General features: G+C 39.7%; 2 protein-coding genes across 20 annotated transcripts in view; both read left to right on the top strand.

Annotated features, from left to right (window-relative positions):
* Window positions 1-12,347, top strand: part of LOC138027298 (doublesex and mab-3 related transcription factor 3, truncated-like) — a 116,354-nt gene extending 104,007 nt beyond the window's left edge. For 15 of the 19 annotated variants that reach the window (XM_068874856.1, XM_068874857.1, XM_068874859.1 and 12 more), the window contains 2 exons: window positions 4,030-4,468; window positions 10,214-12,347. In XM_068874856.1, the coding sequence (XP_068730957.1) occupies window positions 4,030-4,468; window positions 10,214-11,034 (1,260 nt within the window). In that variant the 3' untranslated portion in view covers window positions 11,035-12,347. Of the gene's footprint in view, window positions 1-2,087; window positions 2,170-2,620; window positions 2,665-3,427; window positions 3,543-4,029; window positions 4,469-10,213 lie in introns of those variants that run through there. The other 4 variants (XM_068874865.1, XM_068874864.1, XM_068874876.1 and 1 more) reach the window with 3 other exon arrangements.
* Window positions 12,348-16,650: 4,303 nt separating this feature from the next.
* Window positions 16,651-20,754, top strand: LOC138027247 (doublesex and mab-3 related transcription factor 3, truncated-like). Its single transcript, XM_068874802.1, has 2 exons — window positions 16,651-17,162; window positions 19,656-20,754. Exons 1-2 carry the CDS (start codon window positions 16,742-16,744, stop codon window positions 20,375-20,377), a joined length of 1,143 nt encoding a protein of 380 aa, XP_068730903.1. The 5' UTR covers window positions 16,651-16,741; the 3' UTR covers window positions 20,378-20,754.
* The last annotated feature ends 3,887 nt before the right edge of the window (window positions 20,755-24,641 follow it).

Here is a 24,641-nt window from a genome sequence, read left to right as displayed (position 1 = left end):
ACTTGTTGGTTTTAATAATACACTTTTGGTTTTATGTTATCACTCGAATTTTTGCTGTCTAGAAATCACTTATCGGACATTTGCAAAATGCAACTCCGAACACGACGTCTGATCCGAGAAGGTTATTTTGTTTGTTGCGGAAACAGTCGAAGTTATTCAGTTTTGAGTTTCGAGTCCTGTCATAACACTGAAATCTCCTTTCTATCGACTGAGCTATAGCGGATGTGATCTTTACTCTTAGCTGCTTTTCCAAGTGGACGGTTGAAAGCTCTCACGGTGACTGAGTGTGTGCTGTACTTTCCAGTGGGAGTGTCGCGTTGTGGGGCTGTTCTCTTTGACACCTCCCTGAATCGAATCTTCAGGTGTAGCCAGCCTCAACTTAAAGCAAGAGAGTTTACCTTGATAGTCTCTTGCTGAAAGCTAGTAAAAAGACACTTTTCGAGGTATTGTTCATTGCTTATGGAATTACCTCAGAACTTTGAATTCAGTGTAGGAAATGCCATAAGTAGCAACCGTGATTCCATTTTAAGCTGTTTGAACCAGACGCTATATGTCGAGAGCTCAAGTTATATGGGATTCTACGCTTGCGATCGTGCTAAACTGGTCCGTTAATTGAAGTTTCTTTGCTCTTCCTTTGGGCGGAGTGAGAAACTGAGAACTGAGCAAAGCTATATGTCCACTGAAAGATTAGTTCATACATACATCAACGGTAAACTAACGTCTGTAGCTGGAAACATTCTCACTGACTTCCTGCTGAGACCCTTCCTTTTTTTTTCACATAGTCGGAGGCGAAGACTCCGTGAAAGTGCAGATTGAAACCTTTCTTCTTCTTGGCTTTGTTTGTTGCCCAAATACTTCAGCGAAACTCGAAATTTTGTGGGTTTTGAAATTTATTGATCAAAAGTGTGGAACTAACAGTTGAGATAGAGACCTCGAGGAATTTTGCCTAAGCTCGCGTTGTTGTATAAATATTTAAGCAATGAAGGAAGACAATGATGCGCTTTCATTGCCGTTAAACTCAAGCTTGGCAATGACCTCAGTGGTTCAAGATTCTGTAGCTATTTTCAGCTCCCACGCGCTGGAGGAAAAACAACGAAGTATAAATTTAGATTCTATGCCTGACTTGCATCGCACAATAGACTAAATCTTCATTCCAAGTTACCCTTGGCTGTTGGTTATTGTGTTCAGTAATGAACCACCCGTGAGCGTTTTACGTCAATGCAAAACAGTAACATGGTTGAGATTAGAGGGTGTTCGCCTCGTAACTTAAAGTTCCCCTGATGCGAAAAGAAACGCGTTGAACTCTGCAGATAATGGCCTCTAGAACTAGGTCAAATACTAAATTAGTTCAAGGTTAAATCACGCTGAGTTTAATTACAATTTGTTTTGTAAGGACATCTTCAAGCTAAGGCGCAAACTCGCTACAAATTTGATCAACTGTGGCTTGTAATCCTGCAAAGGTCGGTGCCGGCGACCATTTCGAAGTTGAAGCTAAACCGACTCGTCCGTCATATTGACTAATAATCTTGCTTTATTTTAAAGCAAGTTGTCATGGCTTTGACAGTCTTTTAAAGCTGTATAAAGGATTGTTTGTGTAAAACAGAGATCTCAGGTCCGCTAACTGCACAAAGAAATTAAACTGTTGTATAGTTATGACAACCTCTTTGTGATACTACAATCATTTTGTAATGTTTATTTTCACGGTTGTGAGACTAAAAAAAAAATCTTCAAATTTTCCTTGTTACTCCACATCTTCCAGATGATTCGAAGATGATGACGAGGCAGCACATTCAAAATAGAATTTTTTATTCAATGGAATGTCAAGTTTAGTGAACTTCAAAGTTATTCAGCTCATGAAATAACAAACTATCTTGTTTTTTTTTTAAACCTCTTCGGGGGGGCCACGTGTATTCCCTTGAAACTTTATTAATAGACTGTACTTCTCAATCCATTTCCCATATCCCGCCGGGCAACAAGATGTTTATATAAGATATTCATCTATAACGTTCCATTGTCACTTCAAAGGTGACCTTTGTTGAAAGATTATTTACACTTGAAGGAGTTATAAATGTTTCATTATTTCACAGAGACAATGAAATTGTTTCCGATGAATTGAACAAGCACAGCTAAATGACACTTTCACGTTGTGAAAAGAAATTCAGTCCAGGAGTGAGTTGACCCAGTTTTCAGTAATCTGTTGTGTCTTATTCTGTCCTTTTGCAATCAAACATTTTTTGCCACCATTCACCGACGTAACCTATTGTAGCTGTAAGCCTGAAAATACTCAGTTGACCTATCAACGTTCTCCTCTTAAAAGACACTTACATTTATTTTCCCATGTATTTGGTCTTTAGTTGACTTCGTAAATGTCGAAATAAACGAAACCTTCCACCTCTTCGACTGCTTCTCAACTCCAAAACAAGTTTATACCTTGCCTCGCTTGTACCGTGGCAGGTACTCAACTTGCCATGGAAACAGAACGAAGCAAACCTGTTTGTTTAGACTAAAGAATATGCGAGAAATATTCAATGACAAACTTGACACTAGTCACATAAACTTCCTTACACAGTCGTCAAGTTATTAGCAACAGTGTATTAGTTCAAAAATTTTTTTTTAGCAGTAGTCGAGTAACATCGCGAGATCGTCAAGGTGGAGTTTTGCACGGTAAAATTACTTCATTGTCTTACTTTTACTTCTTAGTTTTCTTTTAATGCTTGGCTGGTTCAAAATGTTGATTCATCTTTTAGCGATATTGTTCTTAATCAAAGGTGATTTCTAACGTTGTACATTAACGTTTGTCCGCGAAGGTGGAACCTGACTGTTTAATCCGGAGATGTATGCTTTTTCACGTCCTTTGGTAGCTGGCTAGTACAATACAGTTTCCTTTTACAAAGTAATAGAAATCTGTCATTTCCTTTATTAATTAGTAATTGTTAATCACCAAAATTTGTAACATTGTCTAATATAAGCCCTCTAGGATCTGTAAAAAAACGAGACGCTTCCAGAAAATAGCCAAAAAAATCTTAAGTTTTTTGACTTACGATTATTTCTTCATCACCGTGTGAAAAGATCTTATTTTTCAAATCAGAAATGTTTATTTGGTGGAATAATCTGTTGACCTTTAATTTTAAAGCCGCCAAGATTCTATTGTCACATTTTTCACCGGAGAAATTCTCGTTCAATGTTATCTCAAGTTACAATTTTTACGTCAAAGATACAGACACGTACAAGACATGCGGTTCGAGAATTCTCTTTTTTCAAACCTTCATCTTTGCTGTCAAACCAGACAATTTTGTGGTTGCACAACAATGCCCGTGAACAATTAGTTGCAATTTTCTAACCAGTTTGACTTAATATAAGCCTGAAGGAGTGCTAAATTTAGCCCTATTGCCTGACCAAAATATCGCACAGAAGACTTTGTACCGATACGTTGCAACAAATTGCCACCGCAAAATTATGTAAAACTTGGCAACTGCTGCTGGAAGCGTGCGACATTTGAAACTTCAAGGTAAAGAAAGGACCTTAAATATCAGATGACCAAGGTGAAGATGACACTTTTTTTTAAAACTTAACTCTAACGCTCCCTAAACTTTGTGACTTAATTTCAGACTGAACTGATGCGTTTAAAAACAAATTAACCAAATCATACGCTAATTTTTACTATGGTAAGCAATGACGAAAAAGTCAGGCAACAAGGAGGAGATCATTTGGCTGCTTTGTGGCAGTGTTGTGTCAGTTACTCGGCTGCCTTCATTTTTAAAGCTTAGTCTGACGTCAAAAATAACATAAATGATGTGAACGTGTGATCAAGCAAATCACTGCAATTGTTTCTGTTATTTTTGAGCCATTTTTGTAAAAAATAGAAAATGTAAAACTTTTATAAACTTTGTACATTCAGTGATATGTTGTTGATGGAGAAAGAACGTTTGGAGCATATTAGATGTCGATTTGTCCCCGCGGTCTTTAAAGAAAGTTTTTAGACTTTTGCCAAAGTTAATTGATTAACAAATATCGCTGATTTTGTTTCAGCCTTCTTCAACGGACATCAAACCCACCCAGATGCCCCCAATGGGGTCCATAGCGCAGCGATCTCCTAAATGCGCTCGATGTAGAAATCATGGCGTCATATCCATCCTCAAAGGACACAAGAGATTCTGCAAATGGAGAGATTGCGCCTGCTCCGATTGTAATCTCATAGCTGAAAGGCAAAGAGTCATGGCTGCTCAAGTGGCATTGCGAAGACAACAGGAAAGTGAAGAAGCCGGAGGCCATATTTCATACAACTCAGCGCAGTTATGCTTCAACTCTAACATGCACAAAACATTGCGGATAATTCCTCCGTCGCCAACTTCTCCAAAAGAAGGTCAGCTAGCGAGAACGACCAGCATGTCTTCCCGATCAAGTTCTCCTGGGAACGACGACTCAGCAAACGGTCTTGAGTCGCCAGGAAGCAGCGCTAATGAAGGAGGTTAGTATCATTAATCACCAACTCATTTCGTCATTTTCCTTTCAAGGCTTTTTGTAGAAGTAGGGTTAGAACATTGAAATGCAAAAACCTGGTAAAACATACACTCAACGAAACCCGCTTAAAAAAAGAAAAAATAGTCTGCAGGAACTGAAACAACAGCGTAGACGTTTCCCCGGCACATGTTGATATTTGACAAGTTTGACTTCAAGACACGCTATAGGTTTAAATGGGTCGAAACTAACTCTGTTGCGACTCTCCACATGTTCGTACTGTAGAACCTTGCCCAGTTTCAGAGGGCCATTTATCGGCAGATAACTCCAGTACTTGCGTCCACAAATTTTATTTACGAGTTGCGATTTGATAATCAAACGTTTATGTAAATAAAGCATGTATGTAACAATAGCTTTTCGAAACGAAATGCAGTTTAAGGTAACGTGTTAATATAACTTACTTGCAAAAGTTTATCGCGATTCAAGAAATTCACATGCAACTACAGTTGAGGAAATCAGTGCTAACTAACTTAAAAAGCCTGGCAATCACAACTGACTATATAATCACCAAAATTAAAACGTATTTAGGCAGTCCTAAGCAATAAACGAAACTGTAAGATTTATTAAAAGTCGCTACATTGAGTTGTTTTTCTCAAAATTTTAACGTGGGGACCCCATCAACAGTATTTAGGGAGCGCCTCCGCAAATTTATAAATTGAGATTGAGTGAACACATGAAATGGAACATCCCACTCTAAAATCACCCTGGAAACTGAAATTAGACTAGACACTTCCTTGTTTTTCTAAGACACCAAATAAAGAACAAATCCCACATTTCGAGCATTCCGAGGACTCGGCTCAAAGTTCTGACCGGAAAATGTGACTGTCAAAGTTATATAAAATAACTTTTAAAAATAACTCTAGCCTCTAATATCTCTGCCAAACGAATTCCTACTTCAATCGATTGCAAGCTTTCACTTCCTTTGAGAAAGTCAGGCCAACGTAAATGAAAGAGAAATTTCAAGAATCTTTTTAAGAAAAGTTAACTCGTCCAAATGCATCACTTTTTATCTCATGTTTTGAAAAGTCTGGAAGACTCTAATTAGTCTTCTTACTGATGCAAATGACTTCGGGTTCTTAATGTCTGGACACGGTCGTATTTTGGGCGAAACTCACGCACATTTCTTTGCCTGTCGAGAGACAAAGGAACTATTTTCTGCACAGTTAAAACTGTCTAGGAAACAATGGAAAATTGCAAATTCTGCACACCGTGGTGTTCTGTCCATCAGGGCAAAGTCCAAAGATTTTTCAATTTGTAACTCTTATTTGTTTATATCGTTTGTACAACACGCTGAGTGAACCGTCAAGAATTGAAATCCCTCGTCTTTAAGGCGAAAAGGTATATTGAATGTCTTCAAGTCTATCTTTAGCCATGATGATCTCAGGTGGGCATTCTTTCGTCTGGTTGCACGCTTCAGAAGTTTGAAGAATGTCTACGCAGGAAACTATCTTTATGCATGCATGGACAAGAATGTTTTCGAAAAAGTTGTCGCTCATTTGCGAAATCGAATTTTTAAAAGAAAAAGCATGATTGGTGGAAAGCTTTGATGACGTCTGTGTTCGTAAAGACAACGCGCAAGCGTACTTGCTACCGACCTGGCTACCTACCGTCAGTCGGCTTGATGTATAGTGAAAGATCAGGTAGAAGTGTTTCCAATTGAATATAAATCCAACTATTTCACCTTTGGCTTAGTGTCATGAAACCCTTTTACGTTGTTTTGATCATGCAGCGTTCCTCACTATAATTCATGTCGCAAAACAAAAACAGTGACTTAGTTACTACGGTCAACGAAAATCAAAGAAACCAGTCAGAAATCAAGTGAAGGATTTGTAACGGTTCAAGCGAACATCAACTTCTTTCGCGTCGGATTGGTTTTAACTAAACATATGAAAGTACACCAGACCGAACATTCTTTTTTACACGAATACGGTGGACATCTTGGATTTTATTGTTCTGAGGAATATATGGGACGCCCAACGGGACAAATGCGTTAAATTTTGGCTTTGGTTCAGTCCAAACCAGACTTATTTCTACATTTTCTTTTTCTAAGATCTGTGGACAAGGATGCCAATATCATAATTATAAAGCAACTGGGCGAATTTATATAATTACATCCACAACAAGTATGCATTTGTCTCCTGGGTCGGTATCCCGCGCAGTAACATCCGTCAGAACAACAAGATCCAGGTTGGCCGCCGTGTTGGCAAGAAGTCCAATTTGGATACAACAAATATGGGCACGATCGAAGCGTTTGCATATATCTTAACCTCATAGTACTTGGTGAAGACCTAAGAATCAGTGGTCTTTGTTTTGGCTGCGTCGGATCACAGGATTTCATTGGCGATGAGAAAAATTGTGTAGGTGGGAAATAAGCGCAAAAAAGCATAAGTGTAGGAGATTTACTTGCTCTTCTTTTTTTGCGCATGACTGAGGGAGAGAAGATCTCTCGGGAACCCTGAAACAGAGTGTCTTCTCATTGGTTTTCGTGAAGTACAATGAAAAGTGTCTCTTAGTGGCGTAAAAAAAAGCACAAGGAGTGAGCAGGCGCCTTAACGTTCAAATAGCCAGTTTTTGGCTAAAAGAACCCGATCTACGGCGCATGATCTCCTACACTAAGTTTCCCAGAGCCTCGTGTCATGTGCAGACATAAGATCAAAGGAGGCTCTGGTAACGAAAATGCTTGCTTCTATGCCCGTAACGCGAACCTGTCATTGTGCTTTTCAAACAAGTGAAAACCAGGCTTATGTGGTATATGACATGAAATATCCTAAGCATCTCTTGCGTCCCTCATTAAAGGCAGCCATTGTAATTCGAAATATTTTTCTGTTATCACATGCAGTTGCTTAATGCAAGCCATGCCAATCACCGAGTTTTAAATGTTAACTTTTTCTGTTTTTGTTGCTACTCTTTTAACGAGATATTTCCCGGAAAACAGCGAGTTTCCAATCGAGTAATCGTAACAGTCATAAATAAGAAGGGAAAGCTATGCTAACAAATGCTATATTGCTAGAATTAGAATTAGCCAAGATGTCAAGCAATGAGCGGGCTACGATTGACTAATTCTAATTGTATCCCGTTTGGAACGAGTTACGAATTCGGCACCGAGTTTTGACCTTGGACGATAATTTTGCCAAAGATAATGTCCAATAGAGCGATTCCCAGTGGTCAGTTATTTACTAATTATACGTAACTGAATCCCATAGAGACTTACAAAAAGTTAACTTATCAATTGTCAAGGTAACACTGCGCAACCAACTATTTCAGCCAAATTCAAACAGAGCTTTAAGAATTGTTGAGCTTACCTCGTCGTCCCTTGGTAGATCCTAGATCCTAGTTACGGGTTGTTCCTGAGAGTTAAGGCATAGGTCACCTGAGACTGTTGTACTTGACCTATTGTGATTTTGATATGAAGGACAGTAACTGTTGTGAGTGCTGGTTTAACTAATTAGAATCGTTAGCTAAACCAACGTCAACGAATTGAAATGGCTTTTGCAATAAAACCTCGAGAAAATTAAACTTCAGTTTGCAAGGACACATTACCGAAACAGAAAAATGGTTTTCTGCAAACACTAGAGTATCCTATTCGTTCTTCGACCCGGCACCACTGAACAAGCAACTCTTTTGAAAATTAGAGTTCCTTTATTCACTTAAACTCTAACAGACATCTCTTTTGAAAATTCACCAGATTAAGAGTGGAACGTACAGTTTTTGTACGGAATCCTTGTGGCTTTTTCTCTTGTTCCGTGTATCTGGTGCTGTCCTCAATTGTTCGTCCGTGCGGAAAATTCATCACTGTAAAAGCCTCTATTTTCTTTAAGAAAATATTCACATGTTTAAGCTGGAGTGAAATTAAAGCTGAATTTCGTATTACATAACGCAGATGCCAAAAAGAATCTTTGTTCAAAGGAAAATGCTGTGTTATTTAAAATAAGAATCTTCAGAAGTTCATTCGCCAACTGCTTCATCAGCTCAATTTTTATTGTTCTCAAAAAGTTGACCTTTGGATTTATTGAAATACAAAGGGTGGATTTCCACTTACAACCAATCCTTGTTTGTAAAGCAAATAGGTATTTTTCTTTGAAAGACCGAAGCTCACACTAATCTTATACTGATTTTAACTTTTACAGGCTGTTCACGTTAGGTTTTCGCCGGCAAAGACATTTACGAACACTCCAAACGAATTAATCAGTTTCAATTTGCGTTGGGAAAAATCAGGATACCTAAAACAAGTTAAATCCAAGTAACTTTCGGGACTACTTTGTCTTAAAGACCAATCACTCGACAACCATTTGATTTCGTGGTGCGGTTGTTCAAGTGTAATTTTCATTCGGTTGAATATTTTAAAAAAGATGTTTATTAAAATTAATGATTACACTCTGACTGTCGAGACCCAATCTATCGAAAATTGCTAAAGGTGGGCAGTTTCCTGTTTTTATTCTTTAGTGTAACATTGCCTGCCTGTGTGCGCCTCAGTCGGTGGTATAAACAAACTCTGCCTCCTCTTAAAAGCGTTCGTCTGGGCAGGATTTTCTCAAAATTCATTGTTTATTGCCTATTGCTGCGTAATTGAACCGCTGGAGTACGCAAATAGCTATGGCAAAATGAGGGCATTTGCACACCGGGCGCAATACTGGTAGTTAATAGTTCTAGAAATCTTGTTTAATTTAAACAACAGCAGATCATTGTCAAAGCCAAACTGTGGTCGACAAACTTGTTCACCGTTTCTTCTAGAAAATACAGTTTTAGACGCCAAATTTAAGGCCTAGTTTTTGAAGATGCAAACAATACAATGATTGCCATAAGTTTTCTACTCCACTAAGGTGGATTTAAGCATTTATCTCTCGAATTGCCTTGATAGTGAATGCGAGTAGTCTGTGGCCTTTCGTTACAGCTGTTTTAAAAATGGGGTTACAACACGAGAAAAAAAAAAGCATACATTAGCTGCAATTACGAAGAAAATAAATGATATCAAACTGTGCTCTGTGTTCTGAGACGCCTTTGTCAATTGATCGAAACGCCAGTGGCTTTAACGCAAAGAAAACTAGAATTTTTAATTTGCATCTTATTAAAATGGAAACAGGTCATTTAATTCGCAGTGCTGATCAATGCATGCCAGTCACGAAACTAAAATATCTTCTCACTAGATCGGGTTCAGGGGCACGAAGGTTGCCGGCGATTTCACTCGGTTTAAGGTAATATTTGTTTGTGAATTCTCAAAGAGCAGACGGTTTATCTATATATAGAGTTGGGGAAGCCCTATTTTCGTCTAGTTTATCCGCATTATCTTGCGTAAGCTGGCTTAAATTACACAGATTTAGAAACGATAAGTTTAATGGTGAAGTCACTAAATTGACTGTGTCAATAGACGTTATTTAATGATCGAGTCAACATCTTTATGAGCCAACAGACCGACTGTTCTCGCCTCGCAGATTTGTCAAATTCTTCAAAACCTGTTCGTCAAGCAAGTTGTTCGTTGAACGGAGGACCTGCTAAGTTTGAAAGGTGGCTAGTTTCTTAACACATCGAAACAAAAACACAATGGTTTCACCTTAAAACATTGATCTATTCAAGGATATATTGAGCCAACTGTCATTTCAATGGACTATAATCAAGAGCTGTTGTAATACTGTAAATTTCTAAGCCGCTCTTTTTTTTTCTTTTTTCTGGTGACTAAGGACTTTTGTTGTACTTGCAGAATTCTCGATGGACAACAACAGCGAAGCCCTGCCTACGAGGTGGAAGCGTGAACGAGAGGATGACGAGGAAGAACGAAAGGTGCGAATGTCACCGGACACGAAGCGACAGAGAACGGACAAAATGACGCTGTCTAACGGAGATGGTACAGTTATGTCGACATCGGATCACGGCCGTTTTATGAACCTTTTAACACGGCTCTTTCCCGAGCAAAAAAGGAATGTTTTGGAGCTAATACTCAAGGGCTGCGGAGGTGATGTAATCCAAACGATTGAGACCGTTTTACCGAGTCACGAGGAAGCGCTTGCCAGGGGACAAATGTTGGCAAGTGTACAGCGTGGTCTGTTTCCAGGACCCCCTCCACCTTCTAGCTACTCGGCCTTCACGCCTCTCTCGCCAACAATTCCTCACGGTATTCCATTGAGCGCCGTCGATTATCACGCCGCTTCCAAATGTGCAAGTGGTCAGTGTCCTGGATGTATTTATTACCCTGGACCTGGACCTGTACCGTCCGTTCGTAACCCGCTAAAGGAACCCGCGAAGCGACCGACGTCAGATGTTCCCACTTCTTTGATAACGTCGATAACAGAGCACATCCCGACCCCGATGTCAACAATCCCTGGCTTGGCAAAGTTACCCCACCTCGAGGACATGAGGTACAGTCACAGTATGCGGTCAGCGACCGCCGCCCTCATGACCATGAGCTCCACTGGCAGAGTTCTCCCAGGGGATCGGATGTTACTGCGAAATGAGCGCGACAGAAGCCCGCCCTCGCTTTCACCTCAAGGCTCACCTAAAAGCGAGGCAAATGAAAAACACTGAAATAAAATAAGAAATTGTCTTTCTCTCCTTTAGTCAAGGTACGCCAATTACGAAACTGAGCTATTTTGATATTATTACCAAGCATTACGTATACCACAATTGCAAGTACATAAGCAATATGAATAGTACATACGGATATATACATTTCCAATTCGTTATTTTATACCTCTTAAAGGCTTAAGCTATCTTACATATAATCAAAACTCCTAGAGTTTTTCTGTAACCGAGCAAAAGAATGCTGAAGAATCTTTATTGTGTAATTTTCCGAGATCGTGTTTGAACGTTTTTTAAAATAATATAGGGACGACAACGGCCGCAGCAATGCCACAAAACAATAACATCATCGATTTTAAGAGGAAAAATAATCTCACTTGCGGCACGCATATTTGCGGTACTTCACATAACAACGACGTAAAATCACCAAATTTCAGTCTTTCACGGAAACGTAAGCATATGACAAATGTGTATCTTTTATTTTCTTTTTTTTTTTTTTCTTTGGAACCGCTCGTACCGAATGTATTTTTGGAATGCTTTTCCCACATTGTAAGATGTGAACGAGATGGACTAATCATTTACGTCGGCGTTTTTCATCCACGTTGCTGCCGAAGATCTTTAAGTCTTAATTAATTTTCGAGCTTCAAATTTGCTAAGTCATCCGCTGATTGGCTTGTATGCATTAAGAACAACGAAGTATTAAGTTAGCTGCTGCTACTTGCTGACAAGATTGAGTGTATTTATACAACCTTTTTTTACCCCAGAATGGGTGTGCCTTGTGCGACAAAGAAATGCAATCCATCTAGTGAATTCTCGGTTTTCACATGACGTCACGACCGCCATGTTGGTGCCCCTAAACAAAGAAAAGGCGGCCATGTTGGTGCCCCCATCAAATCCTCCGGGAATTGAACTCTATTATTATGCAAACGCTTCCTTTTGTTTTCGTTGAAAATCATGGCTGTTGATCACGTGAGTGAAAACCAACAATAAAAAGCCCACAGGGAAGTTCAGACTTATCAGAGATTTTAATTTCCTCGCGAAGTGTTTTTAATCGTGCCGCACAAGGTTGTTTGAATTAACAATAAGTCAAAGTAGCTTGTCACAGACAGACAGACCTCATAGTATTTTTTATGCTACAAAAACAGTGCGGCTTTTTGCTGCTTTTTCGATTTATAGAGAAAAATTGTAAAGAGCCCATTGGAAGGTAATTATACTGAGTAAATTATGCAGAACAGTAATCTGGAATTGATCAGCCGCCGAGTGTACAAACTAGCTTTGTAGAATAAGGGACAAATTAATAAATCTGTAAGAGTGAGAAATGAGTGTGTCTTGTTATTAGTTTCTTGAGAATATTTTAGTAAGTTTGCGCAAGCGCAGTTCCTACTCAGCTGCAGCAGCCTTTGTCGCTTTTAACGAAGTTGTCGTCTTTTATAATTTCTCATTCTTATCTTATTAGGACAGGTAGAATGACCACACTGCAGCTGCAGCTTGACGTGTTGCTAAGTACGCTATTTACTCTCTCATTTCGACTATAACCCGCAAGTCAGATATATATTTATAAAATAATTAGGATAGTACGCGCACTCTCATTGCTCGATAGCTTTGTTTAGATGAGAGTATATAAACACGGCTGTGACATCACACGAATTTTGATTGGTTAAGTATTGTCAGACGCACGATTTGAATGGCTGGTAGGAAATATGAGCGTGTATCAAGAAAATCTGTTTCAACCGGAAGTGAAAAGACCCAGCATTTTTCTTCACTTGTCGAATTATTTTTGAGAAATATTTTATATAAAGCAATAGAGGATTTTTTTCCTTGTTTACATAGCCTCATTTAAACACGCGGGGAGTTGGAAGTTGAGAGAATTCTCGTGTTAGATGAGACTATGCAAACACGGAAAAAGTCCTCTGTTGCTTAAATATATATTTAATATTTCATAAATATTCTATGAACCATCATTGTGGAACATTTACCTTGATAACATTCTTCGCAGTGGTAGAAAATAGAACAAGGTTAAGTCTTCTACCAGAGGAGAAGGCCCATCAGGCACCGTGAGAGTGTAAAGCGTCTTGCCCAAGGCACAACACAATGTCGCCGACCAGGACCCGAACCCGAACTACTCAAACCGGAGTCGAGCGCAATAACCATGAGGCCACCGCGCCTCTCACCAGAAAATAGCAATCAATAACCTCTTACTAACCGAGTGCGAGGGCCGCCTTGGGGAATATTGGCCCTCTGTCGATCGTGGCAGTACGGTCTCGAGCAAGTGAGATTGGTTAGCTTAGCTAACGCTCACATGGTTCATATGGGTTAGAAACCTAGCACTTCACATTACACTCTAACCAGTTAAGTCTGTTCAAATATAAGTGCTACACCGCCAACGTTTGCAAAAATGTAATCCTTCCTTGTACTTGTACATGTTCATTACCGTGACTTTAACATCTTCAGTTTCCACGGCCTGCTCCTGTCTGACTTTGTGGTTCAGTCGGTGGAGCAGTGGTGATCTAACCCGAAGGTCGTGGGTTTAATTCCCACCCTGATCAGAGTTTTTCTCTGTCCTTGACCATTGGTTTAGCTAACGCTCACATGGTTGATATGGGGTAGAAACCTAGTACTTCACATTACACTCAAATCAGTTAAGATTAGTAAGTGGTTTGTTAAGTGGCATCGTTTGTTTGAGCGATGGGCACTTCTCCGCTTGGTGAATGTTCGTAATCTTTGTCTTCCATAAGCGAACTTTGAAAGGTAACGTTTTACATGTAGAATGATTCGTTTTACTTTTCCTGAATTCCCTAGTTAAAAGTTATGCACTACCGTATAGCACTTTCTTTGCGGGGTTTAATTTTTGCGGATTGTACTTGATCCGCAAAAATATGTTCCAGCATAAACAAAAACACCAGCAAAATTAAAAACTGCAAAAAAATTACTCCCGTTATATAATTAAAAATGGCTTTCAATGCACTTGTATTACTATATCATACATTGGGTAAGAAAGATCGTTTATTTTGAAATTTGCATTGAGAAAAAGCAATCGGAGCTTGCTACAAACAAAACTTCTCTGAGGCACTGACAAGAAACGAAGTCAAAGCAGGCAATCAAAAAGTCACGTTAAGGACGGTGCCTACAAATTCAAAGGTATTTTTGCGGGTTACTGAATATGCGGAAAATGCAGATCTTAACAAGTGTTATTGAAATCCAAAAAGAAAATTGGGGTAACCACGCATTTTTTGAAGATAATTAATCAAGAATATTTGTAAAAAGCTTTAAAATACAAAGCAATGTATGGCGTTCTTTTCCAAATTGAAGCTTAATTATCTCTGAAAAATGCGTGGTTACCCCCAAGTTTCTTTTTAGATACCAAGAGCACTTGCTAAGTTCTGCTTTCTTCGCATGGTTTTGAACCGCGCAAAAATATCTCTGTATTAATAAGCACTACCCATAGGAAATCCGAGTATCTCGAGATGCGCAGAACGTATGCGCAATAACAATAGTAGGCACCGTCCTTAAACTTGCTCGAACGGGTCATCTGAAGGGACACCATTTTCTAAGGCCTTCAGGACGCCACATTTTTTCCAACCGTTTTCGATGATTGAGAAAAGGAAAGGAAATTTATATTTAAGGACGTTCGCCAATTGTTTCTGCGCATCCTTACTGCGCACGCAAATGCACATGCCACGTCATACACGAGCGCGCGCGCTAAGTAATAAAATGAGAAATAATAGCGCAAAAGGCCATTGCTATAGCTTTGCCTGGATTGAACGGTCTTGGACGTTCGGTGACCCCTATTTTTCTTTCCAGAAACGGATTTTATTTACAATTATCTCCACGTTGTCCAAAAATGAACAAAAAATCAGTGTGGGAAGTTAAAAAAAATTCAAGATTTCTGCTCACGGGATATCAAATCTTGCCATCTTGCGGCTGCAAGGCGAGTGAAACTGTGGTTGCTAAATGCGAACTTGATCTTTAAGAAACCTCACCAGTTGACTAAAGAGAGAAGATTTCACTTCAAGGATTTAATTGCAATATATCTGGGTTTACAGACACTGGCCTTATTCGCTAACGAAGCCTGATTTTGTCACATTTTGGGTGTTTTTCCGGGCATGTTCTCTCTAAAACGAAGTCGGTGACCCCCCCATTTTTTTTACATTTCTGACATAACTAACTCATCATCTTACCGTGGTAAAAGTTTCAGAAAAAAATCAATTTGGAAAAATTTTCGCGCGAACGTCCTTAAGTGTCCTACACGGTAAGCAAGAGCTGCTTTTCCTGGCTTTCAAAATCGATCAATCAAGTTCAGTGTTTTTTTGTTTTTTTTTTCTTTTGGGGGGGGGGACATATCTTTGTTCGACGAGCATTTAAAAGCGTTTTCTGTATACTGTATCAATCGAGCGATGCCGTTTAAAGCTCTGTTTATAGCGGAAGCGAGCATCCGCTTTTGAGATTCATCATCACAGACACCGTGCTTGAGTTACTCGAAGAGTCAATTACATCATGATGTTTAAAACCCTCTCCTACTCATTGGAGGTACAAATTAGCTATTTACAAAGAGATCGGTTAAATGAAAAATCCAGGCATTTATTCTATTATTTGCGCGAAACAAATGACTCATTACATAGGTCAGCCTCGTTTAAAAGGCGAGTACGCTAGCAAGATGTCTTACTTTTTGATGTTGACTCGCTTTGGAAAAGAGCCTCGAAAATTCATTGCTCGCTGTAATCCCACTGTTCCTTTGATTGTTTTGAAAAGAAGGTAAAGAAAATTAATAACAAGAAAAAAGAGTCCACCCTTTACCAGTGCTATTTTCAATTACCTTTTTTCTTCTTTCTCTTGGTCCTTTTAGAGAAAAACCTTTCACATATTTTTGCATTTTTAACACAGTGTTTGTTCACGTCCACATTTGTTTTACCTTTTAACATACCGTCTTTTCTTAATTTGCATGATTCAAAACTCTTGTTCAATTAGCCAACTTGAAGTTCGGGCACATTTTGTTGATCTTCTTGAACGGAAATCAAACAAAGGTCAAGTGACAGCTTTCAAATGAAAATAAAGATGTCCATTTTCCATTGAATCTCGAGTAGATTGCGGCAATTGAACTTATGCTAGGATGAAATGGAGTGTCCACTCGTAACAATACCTAGACAACGATTATGTCTTTGACAAAAACCACAGCCTTAAGTTGTCGCATTTTTTGAATAAAAATGTTGTGTTTGAATGTCAAAGTAATTCCCAGAAGAATTTTCATTTGTATTCAAGTTGAAAACTCTGAAAGAAAACGTATAGAATAAAGAAACTCCAAACCAATCTTTCCTTCGAACTAGTCTTATCGAAGCCTTTTCAAATCAATTTCTTCGCAGAACCAACCGTTTTTCAAGAAATATTACGACTGAAGAAGATGGGAATATTAATTTTTTTGTCAATTACCATAAAAATAGAATTCGCTTTTATTCACTCGTTCAGTTAGTAATAAAGAGAGTTCGGTAAACGATGTAAAAAATCGAGCTAATCCATCTTGGACCAATCACCGATCGAGTATCTTGTCTTGGAAACAATACAACTCATTTACTCTACAAATGCTGTGGCCAATAAATCAACTGCATGACGGTCATTAATTTGCGAAAGCGTAAATTGAAAAACTAACTGTTTCAGTAGGAGCTGTCGCAGAAGAGAAACTTGAAGGATAATAAATATCAAAACAAAACGCAAAGCAGAAATGACTGACAACATCGGAGGCGAGGATAATGTCATACGATCTCCGCGTTGCGCGAGGTGTCGCAACCACGGTGTTGTTTCGTATTTGAAAGGACACAAGCGCTACTGTCGCTGGAAAGAATGTACTTGCTCTAAATGCAGCCTGATCATCGAACGACAGCGGCTCATGGCCGCCCAAATAGCGCTCAAGCGAGAAGACGATGATGTACCCGCGTCGAATTTTCAGGAAGCGGTCAAAGTGACGGAGACCGGCTGCATGTTGTTTCGCGGGCCGCCAGAGCCTTCTACAGATGTTGTACCTTCAGTTGTTGAGCCCCTGCCGGTTCAAGTTGATGCTAATAATAACACCATGAACTCGAACGACTCCAACGCGATGATGTCCGGGGAGAAAATCAAACATCCTTCGCTGGCCTCTAGTCAAGGTAAAATTTATCAGAATGGATTCATTTCTTACTTTTTCATTTGTATAGCACTCAAACAATTACAATGGATACGTCCTATCGATTCCTCGTGCGTGTGGGTTAACTTGCGGGCGCTATCCCACACGGTAACATGTTCAAGCGATCTTTGAGGAATCTGTAAAAATGCGGGTTTCCTAGAAGACCTAAATCTTGAAAAGATTAGGCCTCAAGCTGTTGTTGTTGTTGTTAAAGTCGTAAAATATAATGAAGGGGTAGTTTCTAAAGAAACTGTGATGCTGCGTCGGTGGGGAAGTAGTATACAAAAATTTGGTTTTATCAACGGAGTTGATAATGTTAATTGGCCACCGTACAAAGATTCTAAAAGCTGACGTTTCCGCTCTGACGAAGGGCTAACGCTCGAAACGTCAGCTTTTAGAATCTCTGTACGGTGGCCAATTTACATTATCAACTCCGTTGATAAAACCAAATTTTTGTAAAATATAATGGCTTGTTTATGAAAAGACAAGGTGCGTAACTTCAGTTGTCTGTTCAAACTTTTCATATCTATACATATTATCAAGTAGATTTGTGGAGATGGACAAGTTCAACAAAACTTTGATTCATCCATCGAGCACTTTAATAGCAGACTTCAACGTATTGCTCAACGACAGTAATAAACAAATATATATGAAATATACAAACAAGCTAGTAACATCTATGAATGAAGCTAAAATAAAGGAATACTGAAGTGCGGTTTATAGATCAGACGAAAGGGAGACTCCTGAAGCGGTCCGCCTACTTATGAGGACGATTTAAGCAATTGTTTGTAAGACAAATGAATGAAGGGGTAGTTTCTAAAGAAACTGTGGTGCTGCGTCGGTGGGGAAGTAGTATACAAAAATTTGGTTTTATCAACGGAGTTGATAATGTAAATTGGCCACCGTACAGAGATTCTAAAAGCTGACGTTTCGCCCTTCTTCCCTTGGATTCGCTCTGACGAAGGGCTAACGCTCGAAACGTCAGCTTTTAGAATCTCTGTACGGTGGCCAATTTACATTATCAACTCCGTTGATAAAACCAAATGTTTGTAAGACAGACCTGAAAAATTCAGGTGGATAAATGGGAGTCGCCCTACCAACTGAGCTATGAAGCCACTCGGCTGGGAGAAGGTCAATAATTTGTATCTTTATATCCATTGAAGCGGCCATCTATTGTATCTATATAAGTCTATATAAGTCTTTGACCGGGATTCAAAAGGAGGACAGAGTGTCAATTTCCAGAAACAAATCCGGCGTTCAATTTCTTAAGTTTAGCATCTGAAAAAGCTCCGACGGTTACCATAGTCTTTCAACTGAGTTTTTGTAACCTCCAGCAGATCAAGTAGAAAATTGTCGGCCATTCCTGACCGTTAAGATTTCTCAATGTCGTATGGCTCACTAATAAATCAAGACATGAGAAACATGCTCAACACCGAGGTTATTTAGGCTACTGAGTCACAGGCCGAGTATACATAACTTGAAAATAAGGCAGATGCATCAATCATTGGAAAACAAACGTCTGAGTTATAAGTCCGTCTGATCATCGCATTTTGGAAACGTGTAAGTCCTGTCAGACGTTTGAATCAAGTAGCAAAGAGACGGGACACAATCAGCTCAGTTACGCAGGGCTTTCAATAATCTTTTCTGTAAGCGCCTAGCGGTAGTAGACTGAGGCGGCTGTGATCGCAGTGTGAACCCAAGCATCAAAGCCTGCTCGTTGGCCTATGCAGCGGACGGTGGTAAGAGGCGGTATATATAGGCGGCGGGTAACCGGCTTTTATAGGGAGCTTAAGCACGCGCGTTTTTGAGACACGGACGGCAACCGGAAGTGAATATTTCGCACGCCAGGACAGCGGCCTCTCCCAGCTTTTTAAACTTAGGGTATCTAATAGTGAAAAGATGCTTAGCGATATAAATGTGGTTGTGTGAAGACAAGTTAAAAGGGAAAACAGCTCACTTCCGGTTGCCGTCCGCGTCTCAAAAACGCGCGTGCTTAAGCTCCCTATATTGAAATTCCTTGCTAACGGCGTACTTAACAGTCAAACGTTCAATGTGTCTAGACGTCTAAAACGTTCTTCAGTGTGTACGGCAAACAAGAGGCTCTGACAAGGAAAAGGAACGTAGATAGCAGATAGCTCACTGCATACATCAAAGCAAACCAAGCTTTCAGATTTGTACCTATTACAGCAACTAAATACTAAACGCTCAGAAAATGGTGGTTGTAATCGAACAACTCATATCCTGTCAAAATCTCTGTTTCGTCAAACAATCGAAACTTTATTCTTTCAGTTTTCTATTATATTCAGGGTTCAGTTCTCTCAAAAAATGGTGGCGCATTAGCCTAAAAAATGACGAGAGATATTAATTACTGACGTGCAGTGCAACTTGAAGAATGAATGACTCTATCATTCTTTAGGCGATGAAAGTACTGTCAGTCGTTTCAAATTGACCGAAAAAGCTCTTTTTCCTCTTACAGGTTTGAAGCGAAGATTTTCAGAAGTTGAAACATCCTTCCCTTCACCACCAGAGATAGGAGATGACAGTGTTTTCTACGACAGTGATGGAACAAATGGCGGAGAGCTAAACGACCGTGACACACGAGGATTTGATCAACAAGACATTCAAGAGAACAAACGGGATGATTCCCGCCCTTCTAACGAAGGCCTCCCAACTAAGAAATTCGAAAGTCCAGAAAACCAGACTTCCACCTACCGTGGAAAGTTGCATCCCCTGGAATTGCTTACCAGGCTCTTTCCGATTCAAAGACGTGGTGTTCTGGAACTCATTTTAAAGGGATGCCACGGAGACGTGTTAAGAGCAATAGAATGTGTTTTACCAAGCCACGAGAAAGCTCTGGCAGCTTTGAAAACATCTGAAACCACCCTGATGCATTATAACCCAAGTATTTCTCCAAGTTATTTTGCCCACCAGTCTCGAGCACCATACCAAGGCCCATTGAGACCTGGGCACTACCCTATCTACGGCTCAGCGCCAAGTTATTCCTTCGCAATGATGGAGTACCCACAAAAGTGTAGACTGGGGCAGAAGTGCACTGTTGGCGATCAGGAGCATGGGAACAACTTGCCGGTTTCGGATCAAACAAACATTGTGGGCAAAGTTTGTTCAGAATGTTCCGCAAAATGCTCACCATCGAGTAACTTTTGCAGCTCATGTGGAAAGTGTTTTAAAGAGATGTAACTACTAAAACGTTTCATTTTAAAGAGATGTAACTGCTAAAACGTTTCATTTAGAAAAAGTTGTTCTCCTTTGCCACGTTCACTTTAACTAAATCTACTAACCCAACTCAGTTCAGAAAAATGGTCACTTGTGAAGAACGGTTGAAACTCGTGAACACTGGAAAAAAAAATCTCTTCATTCGCCTAAAAACAGGATTCTTTTTCTCACAGAGGTGTAGGTAATGGGGAAGACAAGGACGTTTCAATTGAGATCAGAGAAACCGGGATTGTTACACAACTTTGACTCTTTTATGTTGACTTTCAGTTTGTAAGACGCAGGGGATCTTCAAACCTGTACGATTCCACCCTGAATGAATAAAGAAAATTTGGAGAACCAAATTTCTTGCAGTCATGGTTAACTTATACCTTGTTGTCTTAGCAACAGCTAACGACTTGCGAAAAAAGGCAGGCACCTCTGAAGAAAAAAACCGTATACTAAATGATCACAGAACCGACAGAAAAAAGCTCTCTTATTTCTCTACTTTATAAAGCATACAAACGTAAGGAAAATTAAGGACAAAAGAAACTAACAAAATAGGCTGTAAAGCCTAAAATTGGGTTGAAGATTTTGTCAACTGCAATCTACTTTTAACAGATTTTTTATATACATATTTTTCGCCTTATAGAATTTCCATCTACCGTGAAGCAAAAGTAATCTGTTCGAACAATGAGATCTATTGTAGCTAGGTTCTTAGCTATAAAGGTCGGTCCACCAGCCCTAAGACTATGAGTACTAAAGCCCTTAGCAGTTACACCCATGGCCGACAAGATCTCTTTAATTAATTCCTAGACGAGTTAGCTCTTGACGATAACAACTGCTGAATCATAGCTGGGCCGTAGCCAGAAAAAAAATTGTGACTGAGGCAATGTCCATAGTTAAATTCTCTTCGTAGGTATTTTAGTTGTTTATGATGAGTACATTTTAGAGCGGTTTTCAATTGAGTGTCGAAAGTAATAAGATAATTACTTTGGTTTTGCATTACTTCACTCAGTGATTGGTTCAAAGTTTTCGCGCCACTTTTTCAACCAATCAGAAGTGAAACCAAAGCCAATTGTGGCTCGCGCGCGCACATTTTCCCGCGCTTTGTGTCGGCTACGTGTAATTACTTCGAGTTTTGATTGGTTTATTGGTTTACTGGATTGTCTCAGTCCTTTTTGATTGGCCAAAGTAATTACTTTGGTTTTGGTTTTACGACACTCATTCGAAAACCGCTCTAAAGACAACACTGGAATCATGCTTTTATATTAAAAAAGAAACACAAAAAAATGACAGAGGCAAGTGCCTCGGTTTACCTCATACTGGTTACGACCCTCCATACGTTGTCGTTGAATTCAGCGTACTGCACCCCAGGTAGTGGCCTATAGTAAATCCTAGAAAAAATAAGGTAAAAACAACTACAAATCAGTGGCACTCCAAGCGCATGTCGCTCACAATCAGGACTCTGCTACGTGACGGCAAAAAAAAAGAAAAAACAACAACAACAACAGTTTATGCTAATCAGGATTATCACAAATTACATATTTTGCCTCCACTAATCAGCCGGACACTCAAGCTACTATTTAGTATAGGCTGCTACCGCAAAAACGAGATGACTTGTTGGTTGGAGAACCGACTCCGGCCAAATAGTGGAACCACTGAGTGCAAAAGGAAGGGTACCTAAGACTTCCACGGTGAATGGCTTCCATCTATTGAAAACACTGGTATGATTCAGAGATGCTCCGGGTACACTGGAAGCGAGAACTGCCAATCAAGCTTTTCAGGCATGGAAAAGCCTTCTTGGGAAAACGGCAGAGATTTCGACCAGAACTCTGTGAGACAAATGGGTAAAGTAAAGGGATAAAGCAATATACGGCAAAATAATAAAACTGGCAGCGAAAAAAGAACGAAAAGGTAAATGGATAAATAGACCGCAGCATGAACCATGGAAGACTCTGGAGAAAACCATGCAGAAAATGATAACAGACTAAAACAGGGCACCCATGCATAAACGGAATAATAAATGCCTTAAAGCAAATGCTATGAAAGGATAATAGAAGGACATAAGTTCTTACGAGGAAAAAGAAAACCAACCAAACTGTTTATTTTATTGTATTGATAAAAAATAAATTAAACAGATAAATCTTAAGCTAAATCACCGCGGAGTAGCTTCGCACGTGATGAAAAATGCTTGTAACATTTACACTGATGTGTTAGCTATAGCCAGCATGCATAACATGCTCACGCTGAACTTCCGAAGGAAACAACATAACCAGCTGTTGCAGAAAAATATGAAGACGACAATAGCCCACTTTCGATGTATTAAAATTCAGTCCTAAACAAAAGTCATCATCATGGGGAATAAGCTCATAAATATCCTTGTATTTATTCCCCAGAGCCTCGAGATGATGCCTTTTGTTTAGGACTGAATTTTTCCATATCGAAATTGGTCTATTTACCGTCGAAAAGATTTTGAAATATAAATGAGTCAAAACTGTCTATTCGCTGTACAGGCTTGCTACTTAATAACTTTGTTTAGCATTTGAAAGAAAAACGGAAAATCAAAGAAAAAAATATAACTTTTTTCGGAAATGGCTGCCATTTAGATATTCTTTTGTTTTTACTCAAATTAGACCTCGATGCCTCGTTCAAGGCAAAATAGACCCTTTGCATAAATGGCGCCCAAATTTGAGTAACAGTACTTTATATATCCTTAGCCTCGTGTTTATGTTTCAAGACAAGGGATTTTTCTCATGAATGACACAGATCAAGCTATTTTTAGACGAGTTCTCAAATACGATTTGGCTTGCACGAGTGCCAATCCTCATTTCCATGTGGATTAATTTCTCATGCAAGACTTGTGATTGGCTGGAAAGGTCCGGTTTCGCCGGAAAATCAAACTATAAATAACTTGAGTTAACTGAATAGAGTGTAATGTGAAGTGCTAGATCTCAATCCCATATGAACCATGTGAGCGTCAGCCCCACCGATGGAAATGGGCCCACACAAGGACAGAGAAAAACTCTGACCAGGGTGGGAATTGAACCCACGACCCTCGGGTCAGATCTCCGCCGCTCCACCGACTGAGCCACAAGGTCAGACGGGAGCAGGCCGCGGGAACTGAAGATGTCAAAGTCACGGCAATGAACATGTACAAGTAGCACTTATATTTTAAACAGATTATATGGGATTGAGATCTAGCACTTCACATTACACTCTATTCAGTTAACTCTGTTTAAAATATAAGTGCTACACGGCCAACGTTTGTATAAACGTAACCTTTCCTTGTACTTGTACATGTTCATTGCCGTGACTTTGACATCTTCAGTTCCCGCGGCCTGCTCCCGTCTGACCTTGTGGCTCAGTCGGTGGAGCGGCGGAGATCTGACCCGAGGGTCGTGGGTTCAATTCCCACCCTGGTCAGAGTTTTTCTCTGTCCTTGTGTGGGCCCATTTCCATCGGTGGGGCTGACGCTCACATGGTTCATATGGGATTGAGATCTAGCACTTCACATTACACTCTATTCAGTTAACTCTGTTTAAAATATAAGTGCTACACGGCCAACGTTTGTATAAACGTAACCTTTCCTTGTATAAATAACTTGGTCTGTAAAACGCCGTTTCATAGATGCAATGACGTTGTAAGCTCCTAGTCATGTATGTTCTCCTACTCACCGTGCTGGTCACACATTGGACCTTCTCTTAACAAGAGATGATGATAAATTAGTTACATCTGTTTCTATTCATGACGCCGCTTTCTCTGATCATTTTGTTGTTAATGGTGTTTTGTCCAATACAATACAATACAATACAATACAATACAATACAGTACATACTTAATTGACCGCTCCCCATAGGGGATTTTTAGGGCCAATGAAACACAACGAAACGACGGAACAGAACAACAACAACTGTTAAGAATCCGGCCCAACTGGCCGGAGGCAAACCAGTTAGCTATTTACAAGTACAGCTGGGAAGTTGAACCAGGGACTACCAGGATCAAATTCAACGAGTGGTCAGAGCGGGTCTTGAACCCGGGATCTCCCGATCTCAAGGCAAGCGCTCTAACCACTGGGCCACACTCCCTCCTCCTTTTCTTTATGGAGAAACCTTTGTTTACAAAGAAACAAACTATTTATCGTAGTTTTAAGAATTTTGATATCGATCTTTTCATCAGTGACATTCGAGGCTCTTCCCTCATCAGTCGATGATCCACCAAATGAACTTGATGATTTAGTTGCACTTTACGA

The sequence above is a fragment of the Montipora capricornis genome, chromosome 12, assembly GCF_036669925.1.
Source record: "Montipora capricornis isolate CH-2021 chromosome 12, ASM3666992v2, whole genome shotgun sequence".
Classification (NCBI taxonomy): domain Eukaryota; kingdom Metazoa; phylum Cnidaria; class Anthozoa; order Scleractinia; family Acroporidae; genus Montipora; species Montipora capricornis.
Note: the sequence above shows the minus strand (reverse complement) of the source record. Positions and strands in the feature narration are given on the sequence as shown.

Excerpts from the sequence above, each read along its gene's own strand:
- LOC138027247 (XM_068874802.1), top strand. The coding sequence starts at position 16,742 with ATGACTGACAACATCGGAGGCGAGGATAATGTCATACGATCTCCGCGT. Across the intron at positions 17,163-19,655 it reads TTCGCTGGCCTCTAGTCAAG|GTTTGAAGCGAAGATTTTCA; the intron begins GTAAAATTTATC and ends TTCCTCTTACAG.